Raw genomic sequence first — 19,150 nt, forward strand, 5'->3', positions numbered from 1 at the left:
TCAGCGGCAGGCTGCCGATCCGAGTGTGACATTCGGAACGTTATATGTTTGGTGCTGCAACTTTGTTTTGTCATGGTTTATGTGGGCAATAAACTTCATTTTTCATGAGGAAAAAAAAACATGGCAGAGAATCGTGATATCAGTTCTTCACTAAAACATCGGGATTCTTATTTTCCTCCGAATTGTGCAGGCCTTATTCCAATCCACACTTTTGACTATCGACCGAAAGTGCAAGGTATGATTGAAAGAACTCCTTTCTCTCCAGGTTGTAAGGACCGTTCCTTATTGACAGGACATAGTGGTGGTATACCCCTATTACCACTTCGAGTCAAACCACTGCACTTTATTGAGGTGGCTCTGGTAGCTAGCCAGCACACTTGGAGGTGTCGTGTTGAGGTGCAACAGAAATGCCGAACTGGTTGGATGCCCCAGGGCAGATCAAAGGAGGGAGGTTCAGCCTGGCTTGGACCTCAACAATCAAAGCACGGACAGTACAAGGTAAATATTTAAGGAAATGGAAGAGTGGAAGGAGAGTGTCTCTGTTGATATAAACATTATGACCTCATATTACTGCTATTTGACTTTGTACATGCAAATGAGTCACGCACAGCTGGAGTTGACTTAACCAGAAGCCAGGTGTGCTGAAAATTAGAAGATGTTATTGAGTTAGTGACGATAAACTGCAGTAGTCACACAGCAGCAAGCAAGACTGGGAGCCTAGTGAATGTGTGCCTCAAGGCCAACCGGCACGCCGGGTATATTGGGCCTCTTCACCAATGAGAATCCAGGGAATCTCTTGACATACTAGCACTGTCCAATGCAAAGTATGTCTCCAGTGCTGTCGCTAGGCAGAACAGACTGCAATGGAAAACAAATGGGAGGGATGAAAATCCTTGGTAAAAGGAGGTGAGGGAAGTGAGGTGAGAGGAGAAGAGTGGGCATGAAAGCAGCCATGGAGAGCTGCAGCAGGTAATCGCACGGCGATAAGCAGAAGCATGACAGTCAACCTTTAATTCCCCATGGGAGGTGACACTGTAGAGCTGCTTTCATGGGAGAAAGAACTCCACAGGAAAGAGATGGGCAGCGGACGCCCTGCATTTTCATTAGAGGGAAGAAAGTGGGGAACAGGAAAGAATGATAGAGTCGAGTACTTGTATGTTTTTGAGTATTCTGCACGCATGCATGTTCAAATACCCTGGGCACAGCAGCACCTCTGCGCCATCGCTGCTCTGTATTCATGATGAGGAGAGCAAATATCAGCATGAGGCTCAGGATGTATGAGGACTGAGGCAGGAGGAAAGAAACCAGAGGAGAAAGGAGGGATGTAAAGAAAAAGGGGGCGATGTGTAAGATATTATACCTATCCGGGGGAGTGCTCAGTGGAGCAGGCATTATGAGAGTCTAAATTACATTCCCTCCTTCTCCCCTCAGGCAACTGGCTGCTGGATGAATATAATCACCCACAGCACAGAGCACCGCGACACAAATTGTGGCGTCTCGGGACACTTCCACAATATCGGACCCGGTGCCCGAGAGCGTGGATCTCTGCTGTCGCAGAAGAGTCCAATCAAGTATTGATTTCTTGTCCTGTGACTTCATCATCTTTAGTAAAACAATATGAAGCATAACGCTGCAATTCATTGCCTGTTTGTAAAAGATAAATATTGATGTGCAAGGAAAAAGTTGTTTATCATCCGAAGTAAGTGCTCACAAAACATATCGCCATGAGCTCAAAGGGATTTTCTCGACTCATAAAAGTTTGCTCCTAACTCAGATAATTTCGTTTTTTTTTCTTATTTATTTAATTATTCTACCTTTCGCTGATCCGTCTTTTCAAGTCAGGGGCATCACAGAAGTATCTGAGGGTTGTGCAGAACATGTTTGAGGCCTGCTGTAGGAGCGCCGGAGGGTATCAAGGAGAGAGTAGAAGAACATCAGGGGTGAGGTCCCAGGCCCTGCCTATTGGCCATTGTTATGGCCAGACTGACAGACAAGGTTAGGGACGATGATGTTTGCTGACCTTATAGTGATCTTTAGTGAAAGCAAAGAAGAGTGCAGAATGCATTGGATGATAAAGTTTGAGAGGCCAGGCTCAGGTGGTTTGGAGGTGTGGAGACATAAAACTGAGAACACGTTGGAAAAGGAATGTTAGAAATGCAAGTTCTGTGCTAAGGAAGATGAGGATGGCAAGCACTGAAGCTCATGGATATGATAAAGGAGGACATGAACACTAGAGGCGTGAGCAATGGTCACACCATTAAGATAAGTTAAGCAGGAGGAGTATAAGTTGCTATGGCAACTGCCAACAGCAAATGCTGAAAGAAATTGAATAAGTAGAGGAGGCAACTTTAAGATGGGAAATATAATGGTGCCCAAAATAGAACCTTGCGGAACTCCAGATGTAAATTTTGCAATGTATAACAAGAAGCTCGGAATGGCAACTTAAGACGTTCTATTTTAATGGACTGAAATGGATGAAATGTTCAGTGGCTTTGACAACCACTCAAGAGTTAAGACCATTCAGCAAAAACGTGTGGTTCATGATGTCATAAGCTGTACTTTGATCTGACAGGATTAAAACAGAACCATCTCCCCTTTTTTTGAGAGCGATAAGGATGAAATGTAGAATCATGAAAGCAACATCTAAAGTCACTTTGAAAAGAGTCCATATATATGATCATTTCATTTCTAAAAAAGTGGTGAAAAGATTAGATTCAAAGGTTAGGTTCAGGGTAGAATAAATACATTTCAGGTCATTTCCTCTCACATCATTTTTTAATATAATAAGCAGGCGACTGGATTCTTGAATTTATTAGAATGTTTATGGTGAAATAAATCAGATGAAGAAGTGTATATAAAACTTGAGCTTGTGACTCAAAAGATAGGATCTTCTAAGGTTGAAAAGTGTGTCTGTTTTTTGCTTCACTGACTTGGTGTGGTGGCTGTTGTTGCTCCTTATGCTTTTAAATTCACATTGCTTCTAATGATGTGCTTAATACGTTGCCGTGCACACAAATAGCTTGCTTCATCTCTTCTTTAAGGAATCAGTGGAACGCAAATATCTGCGAGTGGAATTGATCCGTCGTCTATAAACGCACACACACTGCCGGCCCTATCGTCGAGTGCATTAGGTCAGCACCTTGTAAAAGCGAGGGCAGCAACTTTTTGCCGAGGCTCATTACTTTTTACATTAGTCAACAGTTAAGAGAAACACGTTCCGAACGGCCCTTTCCTTGTCTCTATTTCGCCCGTCCCTCCCCCGTCCGCCTTTTCTCCTTCCTTGTCCTCACCTTCTTCCCTTTTTTTTCTGCCATCAGAGCCGCTGTTCTAGGGAGAATTGTAAATACCTGCATCCGCCGCCCCATCTGAAGACCCAGCTGGAGATCAATGGGAGGAACAATCTCATCCAGCAGAAAAACATGGTGATGCTGGCCCAGCAAATGCAGCTGGCCAACGCCATGATCCCCGGCACGCAGCTGCAGCCAGTGGTAAGGCAGCGTTTTTCTCCATGTTTTCGGATCGCAAGAAATGATAAATGAATAAAAACAAAGAAAAGAGATAAGAAATGGATTGCAAATAAAATTTGCATCACTGGTTTTCCCCACACGGTATTATTATTATTATTATTAGTAGTAGTAGTAGTAGTATATATTAAGTATTGATTGGTGTCTTGTTAACACTGACTCGATTTTACCCTGGAATAGTCACTGAAAGTTCACTCTAAACAACATAATACCAAGTATTTGTATTATAATTACATAGTTACCAAGTATTGACCGTAATAAATAAAGTGTTAGCAATAATCTACACTACGCTATAGCAATCTCTAGCATGTAATAAATAGGTGTCATGCAACAGTCGTGAATTAAAATAAACAATAAATATAAAACAATAAACAGGTACCAGTAATACCAGGCAGTATGTCGATGTGAAATGCTGTATCATAATACCAGACCATGGTTCATGGGTTTCTACCTATTTTCCCCCGAGGACTCAATAACAATCTAAAAAGAAGGATGAAGGTGTTCTCGGCACCAGAAGAAGAGCTATTCACAGTCCCATTAATCTTACTTGTCTGGATTCATCTCCAAGATATGTTGGAATCCAAAAATTGAAATGAAAATTTCAAAGAAAAGTTCACTTCAAACCACTCCACGGAGTGCCCCGTCTATTATTTTAGCATTTTTGTTTCCAAAAAATGTCGCCTATTAGTCATCTCAGTTAGGTTTCTTCACTCATTCTGCAACCAAAATCAATATTTTGCGGTCTAAAAACAGAATTCCCTCATTTACTTTCACTATTATTCCCATCTGTATACGCGGTCCTACTTGCCAGGCTAACTTTGCTCTGTGAAACTTGAGGCTTGGGAGCCAAATCTGGCCTGCCAACAAGTGTTACGTGGCCCTCAAAAGCTTCAAATATGTTCAGACTCAAAATTTCCAATGCACTCTGTTAGACTTATTGAAAGGTGATTTTTTTTTTTGTACATAGAATTGTACATGTTTGTCTTTAGTGTGGTTGAGCTTGGCACCTCCTGAAATATAAAAATGTAAACAAATCTATTCAAAAGATGTTCATAAATTTTTGAAAAACAAATTCTGCAGTATCTGGGTTTTACATAAGTTATTAAATATATTCTTTCTTACTAACTTTTCAAACTGTATGACAGTGAATAAAAAATGGACTGAAATGAAGCTAGAGAATCTTCTCTGGAATATTTATGTATCATGGGCTGAAATAATTTTATGAAGCCAAAGTATATGACATAGGCAAACCTCTTACATTTATTGAGGAAATGCTTTGCATTTTATAACTTTTGGATACACTTAAAGTACGGTGCTTCAATTTTAAACATAATCAAATATTTATGAGGCAATATCGAGACTTTTTTCCCCCTGAATATTTTATAATATGTATGCTAGTGTGGAATAACAGAGAAGGATTTTTGACAACCTCATTCAGCCAGCGCAGACAATATGGCTCGAGTCAAAGTGACAGTCAGGAGCAAAACTTTATTTAGAATACTGAGAGTAGCTTCTGCCTCGTGGCACACATTCACAGTTTACCACCGGCCCTATCGCTGCGATCTGTTTAGAAGAAGGTGAGCAGAAAGGCCCATTGAGAGACAGAGAAGGAGCCGTGAAAGGATTTGCGGAAGCGATAGATCGCACCGGGACTGTAAACCTTTTCTTTTCTGTTTATGTCATGGAGAGAAGGAGAGTAAGACGAGCCAACAGGAAGAGAATTAGCTGACAGAGAAGGACATAGCAGGAGAAGAAAGGGAGGATGAGGCAAGGAGAGGCGAGTGGACGGGGAGGAGATGGGCTGGTAAAGTGAAGGAGATAGGATGACAGGCCTTTAAAGCTAAAGAGAAAAGTCAGGAAAACAAAGGTGAGGCGCTTGCACTGGGAGCAGAAGGCTAATGGCGTTCCAGGAAGCTCCTTTTTTGGGGCTAAATTTATACCAATAGCTCTGTCTCCCTCCGACAGCTCGACCCATTCTGCAGTGTGATTTGGATCCACACACACCATCCGTCTATTTCAAATAGATAGATTTTACACAAAGACAGAATCATGCCATGGACACATTCACAACTGGGATCAGGGTACATTTAATATACTCTTGAGAACCTTAACTTGCAACTACACTTTTGCTTATTTAGTTAATTACTTTGTCATGATATTCGATTAAATATTCTAAAAAACGGATGGCATTTATATAAAAAAATGTCCTCCGTAGGAAAAAGGGACACCAAGACCAGAATTTTGGCCCCTTGAATGACGTTTTTTTTTCACAAAACTTGGAGTATAACAATTAAACAATAATATTCAATAGTATTCAATTCACATCATGGTGTGGGGTTGCCCATAAGATTCGATGTTGGTTCATTTAGAATGGTACGATTCCATGTGATTCAGTAACTTGAAATCGATTCAGTAGCTTTTGAGCCAAAACTTCCAACCTGTGTAACTGAGATAATGATCCTTGATACTAGACAAGTGACATTTTCTCGATTCCTGTTGTGTCCTGAAAAGGAAACAATATATTTGTCATTTGGAAACAAATGCATCCAACTCTTGAGATTGAATTAAAGTCAAGCAAACCTCTGCAATACTTAAAAATAAGGTGCAACTAGGATGACTGTAAATTCAATGTTGTTTTCACCTTTGTTTGTGGCGATAACATTGTGACCTGATGCCACAGTACCAGGAATCGAGTGACAATCATGATAAAAGTTTTATAACACAGTTGTATCAATTCACAGTTGTATAAATTCTGCGATGAAATGCACTGCGTTATTTCCTAATATATCTACAGTCGACTACTTTATAAAACCATTTTAGATCAATATAGGATATTAGGAAGGCCGATCTATCGAACGCAGATCAATCCAGCTGGATCGTCGTGATCTGGCTTTTTAGCTAGGATTTTAAAACAGGGCGTCCAAAGCCCCGCCCACGCCCCCAATCCATTCCCCTCCTGTGAAATGTGGATAGATTACGGTAAACAAATATGGCGACTGCGATGGCTGCAAACGGGTTGTGAATTGGCGGAAGCACCCTTTTCATGGAAACCAGTATGATGACACTACGAGTTGGGCATTATACGGGCACTAATAATCTGACAGCTAGGTCATCCTTCTGAAAAACTGGGAGTCCATTTTTCCATGGCTCACATTTAAAGCGACTCCCTAGCTAAAAGGCTGGTAGTGATATAATCGATATATTGATCTACGGGATGATCTACACAGATCCACGACAGCAATCGTTACATCCCGTCACTAAATGGAACTAAGATGGGCCCAAGTGTGAGCGATGTCCAAAAGTAGGGAGACGCGTACGTCATACTTAACAACAAATACACACAATACAAGAGACATGCAATAAGGAGAAACCCCCGGTTACCGAATGTCACCAAGGTGCTATGAATACATGCAACTTGCTTTCTTCCCAGTGGCCGCGACCATGACTGAAGTTATTCATGGGCGATCTGTGGGTGCTTCCTTCCTTAATAGGAGGGCACACTGCCGCCTGCTGGCCTGAGTCGGAGGAATATACCGTACCAGTGGTGAAGTCTGAGGGCGGAGCACACTGAAGTAGAACTGACCTGGGAGACAAAAATGAAAGGAACCAGAGGAAGAACTTGAAACAGAAATAACATGAGGACCAGAAACACACTCAAGAACAGAAATCCCTCATTAGGGAAACGCGCATGAGGAATATACAGAGAATAAAGTAGACAAACCTGGAAGGAAACACAAGAAAATAACCCCAATTTAAAAGCAGCTCCTTAGTTTGACACTCCTGATTTATTTCTTCTATAGCTTCACCCGCTCACAGGTGATTCACTCATCTTGTCAAACGCTGTTCTTGAGAACCTCTTATCTACTGGATTATGCTCAGTTATTTGTGATCGGCCAAAACTACATTCAGCCGTGTCGTCTCTGAGTCGACCCGCCCCACCTCACAGTCTGCAGTATTTGTTGTACTGAAGTATCTACATCCAGAAGAAGCTCAAATCCTATCTGAATTCAGGTTTCCCAGCGAAGGCTGAATATTTCATGAGCCTATATGTCTCCTCAACAGAGTTCTGCTCCTTCATTGTACATTGATCAATGACTCCTTGGGATTTATCGCCAAGTAGAACACATATCTTCCTAGAACACGACGTGATGCTGAATAGTTTTGGCTTGACAAATTATTATTATTGGATTCCTGAATTTTGCTGGAGCTGGTTGCCCGACTTTTTGGCGGAATGCAGCAGCCCAGAAAGCTTCTTTTCTACCCACACTGTCTGATTTTTAGGAGCAGAAAACAGTTCTCTAACTGAGGCCGAGGTCAGGAACGTGCACGGAAAACTTGAAACGTCGTCAAACTCCTGCGGCTCCTTCAATAAAAAAAAAAAAACAGTGGCAGAGTCTGGATGTACCTGAGTTCAGCCCTCCTTTGTTTGTGCGCACCACAGCCACAATAGCAGCAGTCCAAGACTTAAGGGGTAGTGAGGAACACAGCGAGTTAAGCTATTTACATTAGCAAGAAGAGAAGCAAGTCAAAACCCTTCATTTTTAATGCACAGCAATTGGTGCTGTCACTTTCATTGCCAGGTTATGGAAGACAAAATCATATTAGGGATCCGTTTCCTTTAGAAATGTCATCAGGAACGAGCTTCTGCCACTCAACGAGGTAAATCCTTCGGATGACATTTTCCTCTCTATGAACAGTGCTCCCTACAGGAAGACTAATTCCCATCAGTGGAGCAATGTAGAGCTTCAATGGAATTAAAACTGGACTTGCAGTGATTAAAATAGTTTCAGCACTCAATACTCTGGACCGGCGTGGACATAATTCATGAGGCAGATTCAGGAGAAAAATCAATGTTTCTAAATGAAGCTCTTAAAATGTTGTACATGGAGAGTTTTCTAATCGACTGTAACGCAGGATTTATGGGGTCATGGCGTGGACAAACAGGTGGTTGTACTATTGCAAAAGTCATACAGAGTAGAGCCTCCTTTTCTACTCACATTGGGAATGGATTGCTGAATATATAGAATTTATTTATCTGAATAAAACCAATACCATTTCACTGAAACAAGCATGATAGAATCTATCGCATTTGCTTGTCCAATCCAGCGTTCATCGATCGTGAAGGGACTGCTCGAAGTCGGAACCTTCAGCCGTGTACTTGCCATACTCAGTGGACGACAGAGTTCATTGACAGTAACTACAAATAACCTCAGCCTTGTTGAAAAGAGCATTTGGCATGACTTTAAACCTGACAATCAATAGACAGTCTCACTAGCATCTCACCTCAAGCCTCCACTGGGATGTTGGGTCATTCAAGACCAGCACGCAAAGAAGTGGATGGTCAAACACCTGCACCTCAAAGATATTAGCGGTTATTACGATTATTCTATACATATTAGGGCCGTGTCTTGGCAAGTATTTGATACTTGTTCGCCGGTTGATACGATAAATATCCCGATACAGGAGAGGCCTTTCAATACATTGCGAGATATTGTGATAGTGAAAGTTCAGCAATATTATTAGAGCCATAATTTTAAGGGGTAAAACAGATAATGCAGTACATTGTTATGACCATGAAAAAGAGTGTATTGTTATGTCCAGTGTAATGTTATATCAGTCCAGTTATATTTTCAGTTTAATTTAGAAAATGTTAGTATTAAACATGTCAAAATGCAGCAGCACATCCAAGTATCTGTGTAGTAAATATTGATATAGCCGACATAAAATATCAAGACAATGTCACACAATTGACTGTTGCGATATTAAAGAAAATATATTGATACAATATCATGCAATCAAGTACAACAATACATGAGCGTATAAATATTTTCTTCCACCCCTAATGTATATTATATCAAAGCCAATCTGCTATTTTTTTGTAACACATTTTAAAAAGAAAATAAACTCCTTTCTGCCTGTCTTTCCACAGCCCATGTTTTCAGTCACCCCCAGCCTTGCAACCAACGCCAATGCTGCTGCAGCAGCGGCCGCTGCATTTAACCCGTACCTTGGTCCTGTGTCGCCTGGCCTGATGCCTGCCGACATCTTGCCCAGCGCCCCTGTACTGGTCACCAGCAACCCAAGCATCCCTGTACCTGTTGCAGCTGCTGCTGCTGCACAGAAGCTAATGAGAACAGACAGACTGGAGGTGAGACACAAACCCACCAACGGAATCTGGTTAGAAAATGTACAACGGAAACAGAGGTCACACAGTGTTGGTAGCCACCACAGCAGTGTAAAAATCATCTAAAAGTACTGGTGAAATGATGGAAAATAAATGGATTAAATAAAAGGAAGTGAGGAAGGGAAGTATAAGAAACAAATAAAATGAAGTGTATTGAAGAATGCATCAAAGGAAAACTGAGAAAAAAAACAATGTGTGTGTGCGTGTATACATGTAAAGTGCATGTATGTAAAGTGTGGCTTCGTTTTCTTTGTGAAGATAACACGTTTTAAGGATGAGCAAACCCCTTCCACACCATGGTAGAATGATGAAAGAGTGTTTGGTCTGAGACGCCACACACTCTGGAGCTAACAGCTAGCATGGCGGTTAGCTCAGAGCTAACTGGTTGTAAGTTGTAGATGCAGTGAAGTGTCCTCAGTGTCTCTCCTCCTTCTAATAATAACCAGAACTGAACTAGGGAGCTACACATTATTCAACTATGACCTTTTGATGAGACACATATATGAATATTGATGATTTTAAATTCCTCTCAAGGACCAATATAGGCCTCAGTTTTAAAGAACTGGAGCACTCTGTCGACTGTTTCATGGTCTGTGCCTCACAGGGTTAATACATGTTCCTGGATTATGTGTCATTATTTTAATGTACTTGCTTAATAATGTATGGTGTCGGAGTATTGCAGTGAGATCATTTCCAAACAAAGTTAGTTGCATTCCTCACTGCATTTTTTTCAGGGACGAATTGTATGTTTTCATTGCCACAGGAAGAAAGGACCTCCTGTGCTGCTCGGTGTTTGAGTTGGGCAGTCTCGGTCTATTGGTCCATGTGCTTCTGTACTGGACCAGGAGCTCATGGAGGGGGTGGATGATGTTGTGCAGGATGCTCCTTGGTTTCAGGAGCAATCTTCTCTCCATAACCACCACACCACATCACCAGCTTTGGGGATGAGTCTGTTGAGTCTGTTAGTGTCTGTTAATCTGCCGCCCCAGCAAACCACAGCGAACCGAATTGCACTGGACACCACCCACTCATAAAACATAAAATATAAATATATGTATATATGGAGAGATAAAATGGGCATGTAATTTAAAATACAAACACAAGATTGGTTAATTGAATACCGGGATTCTTGCTTACATGAACCCCAGGAGGTTGTTTTCCCTGCTTCTTTTACAGATCGGCCTGTTTGAATATTAAAGATGTGTGTTTTATTCCTTCTTCATTCATCAGTTTCTGCTCGTGGACTTTAATTATGTATCTGGTACACAGTTGTTGTTGCTGTAAAGTACAGCCCATTACCATAATACAGTCATCACCCAAATGCGAGCACAGAGATGTCAGTGTGTTCATCTGTACAAACATTGTCAGCTCCCCATTAAAACAGGTGGCCGCAGAGGCTGCAGCGCTGCCGTTACAGTGTGCCGTTTGCAAGGGAATCTTTACTTCTTCAATGAAAGCCATCAGTCACAGGGAAGCTGATGAGTGCAGCCCCTTCTGGTCGTGTTGGGATGATCATTAATTGGACTGTAAGTCAATGTCATCCATTACGCTGCCCCACCCGGGAAACACTTGCAGCGGAATAATGGAGAAATCGTTGGACGTGGGCAGGAGGCGAGCGGGAACATTAGGAGGGACACATTTAAATTGTAGCATTAGGTAGTCGGGTAATTAATGGGGGAGAGGTGGTTGGAGTCTGCAGGCCCAATAACAGAGTGGGCAACATGCAGAGCAAGGGAGTGGGTCAATGACTGGAGAGTGATGGAGGGAGCGCAGGAATCGATGCCAGTGTGGGAAGCAGAGATTTAAAAAAAAAACGTTATTTAATTTAAAAAACAAAGAGAAAGTCAATTTGAATATCATAGAAGCGACGTCATCCAGGGACACGACTTACTTTGTCCACTGGTGCAGTTAGATATCTGATATTTTCATCCAGTTAAGGACTGGATGCTCAAATTCTCAAAGAGCCCAATGTCTCTGAAACTGGGGTCGCTAAAAATATCTCCGGTGGAAAACAGCAGCCATTTTTTTGGTTTCTGCACTACGTCCTTTAAAATAAACACTGATGAAATTTAGTGCTCAGACCAGTTAGTAGATTAGTTGCAGGTCATTTCCTTTCCGACGCACTCCTATTATAGAAGAAACCCCTCGCGACTGCTGTGTCTGAAATGTTTTCCAGACTAAGTGTCTGGCACCCAAAGACATATGAAGTCACAAGGCTCGTATGAACACATGATAATGTCTTGCTGGAATGAGGGGCTATTATCATTACGCAGAACGGCTTCTGTATTTTAGCCACGACTTTAGCTTCCAGAAAACCAGAGTTTGTCACCTTAAGAAAGTGCTGTAAACCACAGCCAGGGTTTTACAAATTCAGGTCAGTGGTTGAGACTCAGAAGATGTACTTTGAAGCCTGAAATGATCCCTTGATCTGGATTTCGACCTTACACAAGCGCACCAGTGCTGGATATTTTGTCGGCCAATTCATGCTCTTCTGCTGAGGACCACCCAGATGAAGATCCCGGGCCAGATTTCTGATGCAATCTCTCCATCTGCTCCCTCCATCCCAGTTGGCTGATCTTGGAAAACAAACTTGATTATATTGTGACACTATCTGATCTAAAGCTGCTCTCCTCTTTACATATCTCCCTGTTGAGGTACGTTACACCCAAGTTATTTTTAACACAGACAGACTGTGAAAAACAGAAACTCCATGGTGGGGGCAAAAAAACAATATCATGGACCCTTGTTTAGGTTGGCATAGCTCACTGGTCAATGTGTGTGCTTTATGGTGCGTTTCACTTGTGAAATTCCCAGTTATGCCCCCCTGGTGACATCACCTGATACAAGATTTTCCACTCGGAAAGTGGGAGAATTGTCACCGCTGCAAGTACGCAATCCAAGATGGCTTCCCGAATCACAAACAGGAAGTAGTTTTGAATCATTGAAACACACCAAAAGACACAAACCTGTTGAGTTCATTTGTTTCTTCATCTGGTGGATTTTTCAGTAGCAAGGGGAGCATATTTACCAGGCTTATATCCAGACAAAGCATGAGTAAGAATCGAGTTCGTGTTGTAGATGTAGATGTAGTCAACATTCCCATATTTTTATCATGAGAAACTTTGTTTTATTGTTCATCTATCTGCTGGGTTTGTTGCCCCTCGTGTGGGTTTAAATACTTGGACCAGACACCTGTTGTCACCTGGTGAGAAGAACCTTAAATGTGCTTCATTTCCGCCCGAGTCTCTTAATTGCAGTGAAGTCTCACGCTATCTGGATCACAATCTCTCTCCCATCCGCTCTAACGTTCTCCTCCTCCTTCCCTCCCTCCCTCACTCCTCTCCAACATCTGCCCGACAACAACCTCCCTTTAAATAAGGCCAGTCGCAGCTGTGCTGGTTGTGGAGAGCATGTGTATATTTTCTGTGTAAGAGGTGACAGACAGCAGAGAGAGAGAGAGAGTGAGAGAGAGAGAGAGTGAGAGAGAGAGAGAGAGAGGGTATCGCACTGGATCGCTCACAAGGATCCGTGATTCTCCGATGATGAGCCCTCGTGACAGGAGTCGGGTTAGCGTGAACGGAACAGCACCGGTGGCCTTTTTATCCGGCAGACACAAATCACACGCTTCAGCGTTCAGACGCTAATAAGCGAGACATTTGGTAAACAACAATTTGTTCCTCCAATTATGGATTGATCGATACGACTTCATGAAATCATAAGTCATTTGTTACTGCACAGAGGGGAAATGATTTCCCCCTCAGGGCCGCGTCAGACGCCGGGACATTATTCGAAGGGCAAGCCTGATCTGAGAGTATTGCATTAAAGGCAGACGGAAAGAAGACGGTTACATAAATCGCCGGAGACAGTTTAACTGCAGATGTCATAAAAACAAACCTATATACATCTAATAGATCTGAGAGGAAAGTCTCATGTCAAGTGATAGACTTTTCATTATTATTATTATTGCCCTGTACATTTTATTTTTAATATAAGAATAATTTCTTTTATGAAATCACGATTTATACCCCCAACCCAGTGTTGGTCCCGCTGTTCTGTGGTGTAACTCTTCCTTGGTGACATCACTCAAACTCTTGCAGGAGAAGGAGGCAGATCCCACTCAGCGTGGTTTGATAAGGGCCATATTATTTGCATATTATAGCTTGATAACTTGCTACGTTGAAATTTTCTCACCTGGTGACACTACATATTTTGAGAAATAAAACAAACTGATATGTGATACCAAAGTCACACCGTTTTAATGGCAAGAACACATTCAATGTTTTAAATCAATGTATTAATTCTGTCTCTAGTGGGTTATGTGGTGGCAAAGAAGACTTCATTTGTTCTGTGAAAACAACATGATAAAATGATAATATTGATAGGGATCTAGGGCAGAGGTGGGAAATTAAATAGTGCTTTACATAATGCAACGATAAGCATCCTACAGTTTTACAGTTTTGTATTGTGATGTATCCCAACTACCATCAGCAGTTTCAGCTCCAGTGGTCTGTCACATGCATTTGCAAAACACGTGCTCCTCATGTGCATCATTGACCAACCACGACCTTCTCTTTATGCACAAATGTGTCACTGACTGAAAACTCAAAGTTCAGCTCGAAGGACTGGAAGAGAGTGAAGTGCAGCTTCAGCTTTCCCCTCAGCAATGAGTCGCCCTCATCCAGCCTCTCGGATGCTGCCCCCTGCTGTTCCTCTACAGAACCGCATGCGGGAAGCTCATTTGAATATGAGTTAGATGCTGTGATTGATGAGTCTGTAAACTCCAGTTTCGCTCTGTTCTGCTCATCCATCACCTGTAATGGCTGTGCTTTCATTAGGATTGGTTATATCTGGCGAGGCCGCTGTCAGGCGCCCAGGATTGATGGCTTCATCAAATATGAAGCCAGGTAAAGTTGCTCGATACACGTGCTGAAGGAGTCCACGTCTGTCCATCAGGTGTGTCGGGAATACCAGAGAGGAAACTGCACACGCGGGGAGAACGACTGCCGCTTCGCCCACCCGGCTGACAGCACCATGATCGACACCAACGACAACACGGTCACTGTTTGTATGGACTACATCAAAGGTCGCTGCTCCAGGGAGAAGTGCAAGTACTTTCACCCGCCGGCTCACCTGCAGGCCAAGATCAAGGCGGCCCAACACCAAGTCAACCAGGCGGCGGCGGCGGCAGCCATGGTAGCTATCCACTCAAACATCCCATGAGGAAAGAAGCAAAAATAACTTTCTTGAAACAACTTAGAATGTCTTGAGATGTGTTCCAGTTGTGCTCGGAACTTGGGAATTCCCGGTTAAGTCACCTGATTTCCATCCCTCGTACGCAATCCAAGATGGCGCCCCCAAACAAAATTATTGAATCAATGAAACACGCCAAAAGCGACGCACTTATTCTGCAAACTTGTGTCTCCTCTTTATCCTGCAGGTTTACTAGCTGCAAATGCAGCAAATGTTTATCATGAACTTGCTCATCCAGATGAGGAGTGAGTGAAAATATATTTTGCAGGAATCGTTTTCTTGTTTTCTGCCTTCAATAGCCAAACACACTTATCCTGTCTGTGATGTAATTCCCTGCCCTGACTTCCCTTTTCCGAGGTAACTGGAACGCTGCATTATTAGCAAAGACCCTTCAACCACTATTCCGCTAACGTTACTTCTTCATAGCTCAGCACTGAGTCGATGTAAATGAGATTGATTTGCACAGCTGTGTAGTCGCCACATGGCGAAATAAGCAGAATCATCAGTGACTGAACATGAACTACTCTGCATGCTCCAGTCTTGTAACTCTTGTATATTGCATTCAATTGATTTGTTTGTTTTTTTGTTTGTATTTTTTCTCACCGACCCACAATGCACTGCTGTCGCCATGACGCACCGCCGCTTGCTGGTTTATGTTAATGTGCTTGAACCCCATTGGCCCATTGCCATCATGTGCTCGCTGCCTGATAATTAAGACTCAGTCGGCTGTCGAATCGCTGAAGCGACCCCTCGACGCAACTTTTGACCTGGTATTATGACCTTTCACCTTTTAGCTTGGCATGTTGTGGTGTTATTCTGTTGGCTTTGGCTGCTGCAGTCGTAGATGTGAACATTGACTAACAAATACGGCAGATTCATTAGAATTCATCGCTGCAGGATCCTTTTTTAACCTTTTGCATGAACTTTTTTCTTTCCATGCTGCATGCATGTTATGACTTTACATGACTCTACCATGGAACATTCACGGCGTTTCTCATTCAAATCAGAGCAGCTGCACTCGTTCTAGTGGTATAAACTGCACTGTTAGTTCATGAAGATTTAGTTCTGTTCCTCCAGTTTCTCTAATTCCCTCCATTATGCTCCTCTCACAAGGGCCTCCCTCCAGTTTTGCCTCCTTTACCAAAGAGACCTGCACTTGAAAAAGCCAACGGTGCCAACACAGTGTTCAACGCTGGCGTGTTCCAGTACCAACAGGCCCTGGCCAACATGCAGTTTCAGCAGCAGGCAGCCTTCATCCCATCAGGTAAAGCCAAAGCAAGTGGCCTCATGATCGACCGTGTTGCATTCTGCTGAGTCACAACTACAAGCCGCTACTTGCAAGAATATGCAGCAGAAGGTACTTACTCACAGTTGGAGGCAGTTTGAAACGCTCCGCTCAATAATTGTACGCAGAGTGGAGCACTTTTACCACATCTAGTAGCATGAACTTTAAATGTTCTTGCTCTACACGGCTTCTGATGCCCAGTTTTAAGGACTATTCCGACTAGATTGGTTTTGCTTAGGGAGGAAGCTGATCTCACTATGAATCCAGTGTGAATACACCTGCAGTAAACATGTCCATTCAACGTATCTCTAGCCACATTTTGTGATGGTGGCAGTTGCCTGTGTTGGATTAGATCCAACGACCTGGTTCAGTTAATTACAGCAACTGCTGTTTTGCCTTGTTTGGCAGCAATATCAGGAACTGGCCATTAATGTTAGTGACATCTTGTGGCAGCTCTTATCCCATGTCCCTTGGTCAAAACTAATCCAGGCTCACCTATTTATTATTTTTCTGGTTAGAAGCTTCTTCCACAATGACCATGCTTTTGGAGTGATCGGCTCATTTAAACAGTGCTACTCACCTCCGTCTCAAGTCGTAAATATGAGGGTGAATAGGGTGACCCTCTTTTGCAGAGTCATGAATTAGGGCACTTTGGATGCGTGATCGACTCCTGCTGTATTAACATCTAATTTGTCAGTTCATTTCACAAGATCTGAAACTGTGAACTGTTTCCCTCACTGTGACCTAAAATGAAGTTGAAATTTTGGGATTTTACAGTGATATTTGTGTTGTACGCACAGCAAAAAATAAGACACAAACATTTGTATTAAGCAAAAAACAAAATTATCCTATCCTAAAATAAGTCTACAGTTTATATGACCCAGAAACTAGTACACACATACCACTCTCTACAGTAGATAAAGGTTTCTGGATAGCAGCTTGGGATGAGAAAACAATGGGTGTTGAAGGGAATGTTATTGTGTTGTTGTTTACTTCTGTAGTTGTGGTATTGTTCACGACCTGTATGGCGAGTGTAATAAAAGGGGAAAGCAGCCTTTAAACGAAACAATTTTTATCATTAATAATCATGATAATAAAAATAAACAATATTATTATTGTTAGGAAACACTTTGTACCGGGGGAAACCATATCAACTATTCATAAGCTTGCTTGTTGACTGTTAATAATAACTAGTGCTTAGTTTAGAGTGAACTTTCTGGGACCTTTCCTAAGTCAATAAAGTCAGTCTTAATAAGATGTTAATATAGGTAATATATGGTCCTAATTATGACCATTATTATTATCATAAAAGAGGAATTCTGAGTACAGAAGTTGGTGAAAGGATGCCTACACGCCACCATCAAACCTATCTCGAGCACAATGCCGAGATATCAGTGTTAAACTGAACTGACTGAAAGCAGATCATTTACTGCCAGGAGCAGGATCAGTCATGTTTGCTGCGGTCCATCTTGCATTTCGCTTTCATGCAGTGGAACCTGGCGTCTGAACATTTAGGTGACCCGACAAAGTTTCAGCAGGCAATTTCCACATTCCTTCGCATAGTCTGGCACCTTTTTGGGCGCGACACCGTCATCTTGCACTAAGTCCTATATTCCAATCTGACACTCCAAAAATAGCCAGCCAACTGGCTTGGCAGGAGCCTGTCAGATCTGCAGACGGCTTCCGAAAGCAGGTCATTCTGGTATATGTCCATTTATAATAGATCTATGAGCTACATGGACAAAAAGGAAAAGGTCTTTAAAGGACTGTCATTTCTGTTCTCTTATGACAATTGTAATGTTTGTTTTTGTTTTTTGTTTTTCCTCTCTCTATTCAACCCACTTCCTTTTGCAATGCATGATGGACAGGCTCCATATTGTGCATGACACCTGCAACAAGTGTGGGTAGGTGCCAGATTTCCTTCCCAGTTATTTCCAAAGCAGCCCTTCAAATTTGGTCTTAACCTTTGGTGTGCATTATTGTCCTGTGCTGTAAACTCGGCTTTGCAAGGTCTGTCTCTCACCTAATGCTTGTTGCAGTCACACCGTAGTCGCACCACCATCCCGTTCTCCTCACGCCGTGCGCCTAGTCTGAAACGCGGCCTCTGATTGTTTGTGTAGTGATGCGCTGCATGACCTGGACGTCAGCAGCGCAGCGTGGACGTCCATTAGCTTCGTGTTAATGTCACTGACCGACGGATGATTTGTGAACATGCTCCAGTTCAAATGCTTGTGTGATCTTTCCCCCCCACAAAGTACCCATGATGCACGGTGCTACTCCAGCTACAGCCGCCACCACATCTGCCACAAGTGTCCCCTTTGCAACTGCAACAGCCAATCAGGTTTGCTCCTCTCCTGCCTCCCCGTCTTTCGCTCTCCGCCCACACAGCTCTGTTCGTCTATTCCCTGGTGTCCTTCGCTGAAAAATGCATGAAAGCACGAGGCTAATCTCCGATCCTCTCCAGAACATCTGATGCTGTGATTACTTTGCTCATTAGCATGCACGTCTTTATTAGCCATTTTGATGTGAATTCATCGGCGTCCTCATTTCATCTTGTCTCCACGTCACTCCTTTCTCTGACTTTGTTCTCTCCCTCTATTTCTTCTCCTCTCCTCTGATCAGATTCCAATAATATCTGCCGAGCATCTGACTAGTCACAAGTATGTGACCCAGATGTAGGAGTCCCAACCTGAACAGTATGTACCGCACCTCCCTTCTATTCCAGCGTCGCCCGGGTCACTTTCATCCTCCTTTAAACTAGTCTTTGAAGTATAAACGCCACAGTCTGTCTGTAATCTGGCTTCAAAAACATCTCTCTCCGCTCGACCAGTTTCTCTATCTTGGATTTCTTTCACTCATTTAGTGAATACATTTGTAGCCGATTCGCTCACAGCGCTATGAGTGCAC

At 42.6% G+C, this 19,150-nt stretch overlaps 1 protein-coding gene across 14 annotated transcripts in view; it reads left to right on the forward strand.

The window, feature by feature from the left end:
• Positions 1-19,150, forward strand: part of LOC128763662 (muscleblind-like protein 1) — a 73,420-nt gene that overhangs the window by 46,945 nt on the left and 7,325 nt on the right. For 3 of the 14 annotated variants that reach the window (XM_053872705.1, XM_053872703.1, XM_053872704.1), the window contains exons 3-9: positions 3,318-3,488; positions 9,454-9,672; positions 14,662-14,901; positions 15,675-15,728; positions 16,072-16,222; positions 18,112-18,147; positions 18,499-18,584. In XM_053872705.1, coding sequence (XP_053728680.1) covers positions 3,318-3,488; positions 9,454-9,672; positions 14,662-14,901; positions 15,675-15,728; positions 16,072-16,222; positions 18,112-18,147; positions 18,499-18,584 — 957 coding nt within the window. Of the gene's footprint in view, positions 1-3,317; positions 3,489-9,453; positions 9,673-14,661; positions 14,902-15,674; positions 15,729-16,071; positions 16,223-18,111; positions 18,148-18,498; positions 18,585-18,865; positions 18,940-19,150 lie in introns of all 14 variants that reach the window. The other 11 variants (XM_053872707.1, XM_053872713.1, XM_053872709.1 and 8 more) reach the window with 11 other exon arrangements.

Source organism: Synchiropus splendidus, chromosome 8 (genome assembly GCF_027744825.2).
Source record: "Synchiropus splendidus isolate RoL2022-P1 chromosome 8, RoL_Sspl_1.0, whole genome shotgun sequence".
NCBI classification, from domain to species: domain Eukaryota; kingdom Metazoa; phylum Chordata; class Actinopteri; order Syngnathiformes; family Callionymidae; genus Synchiropus; species Synchiropus splendidus.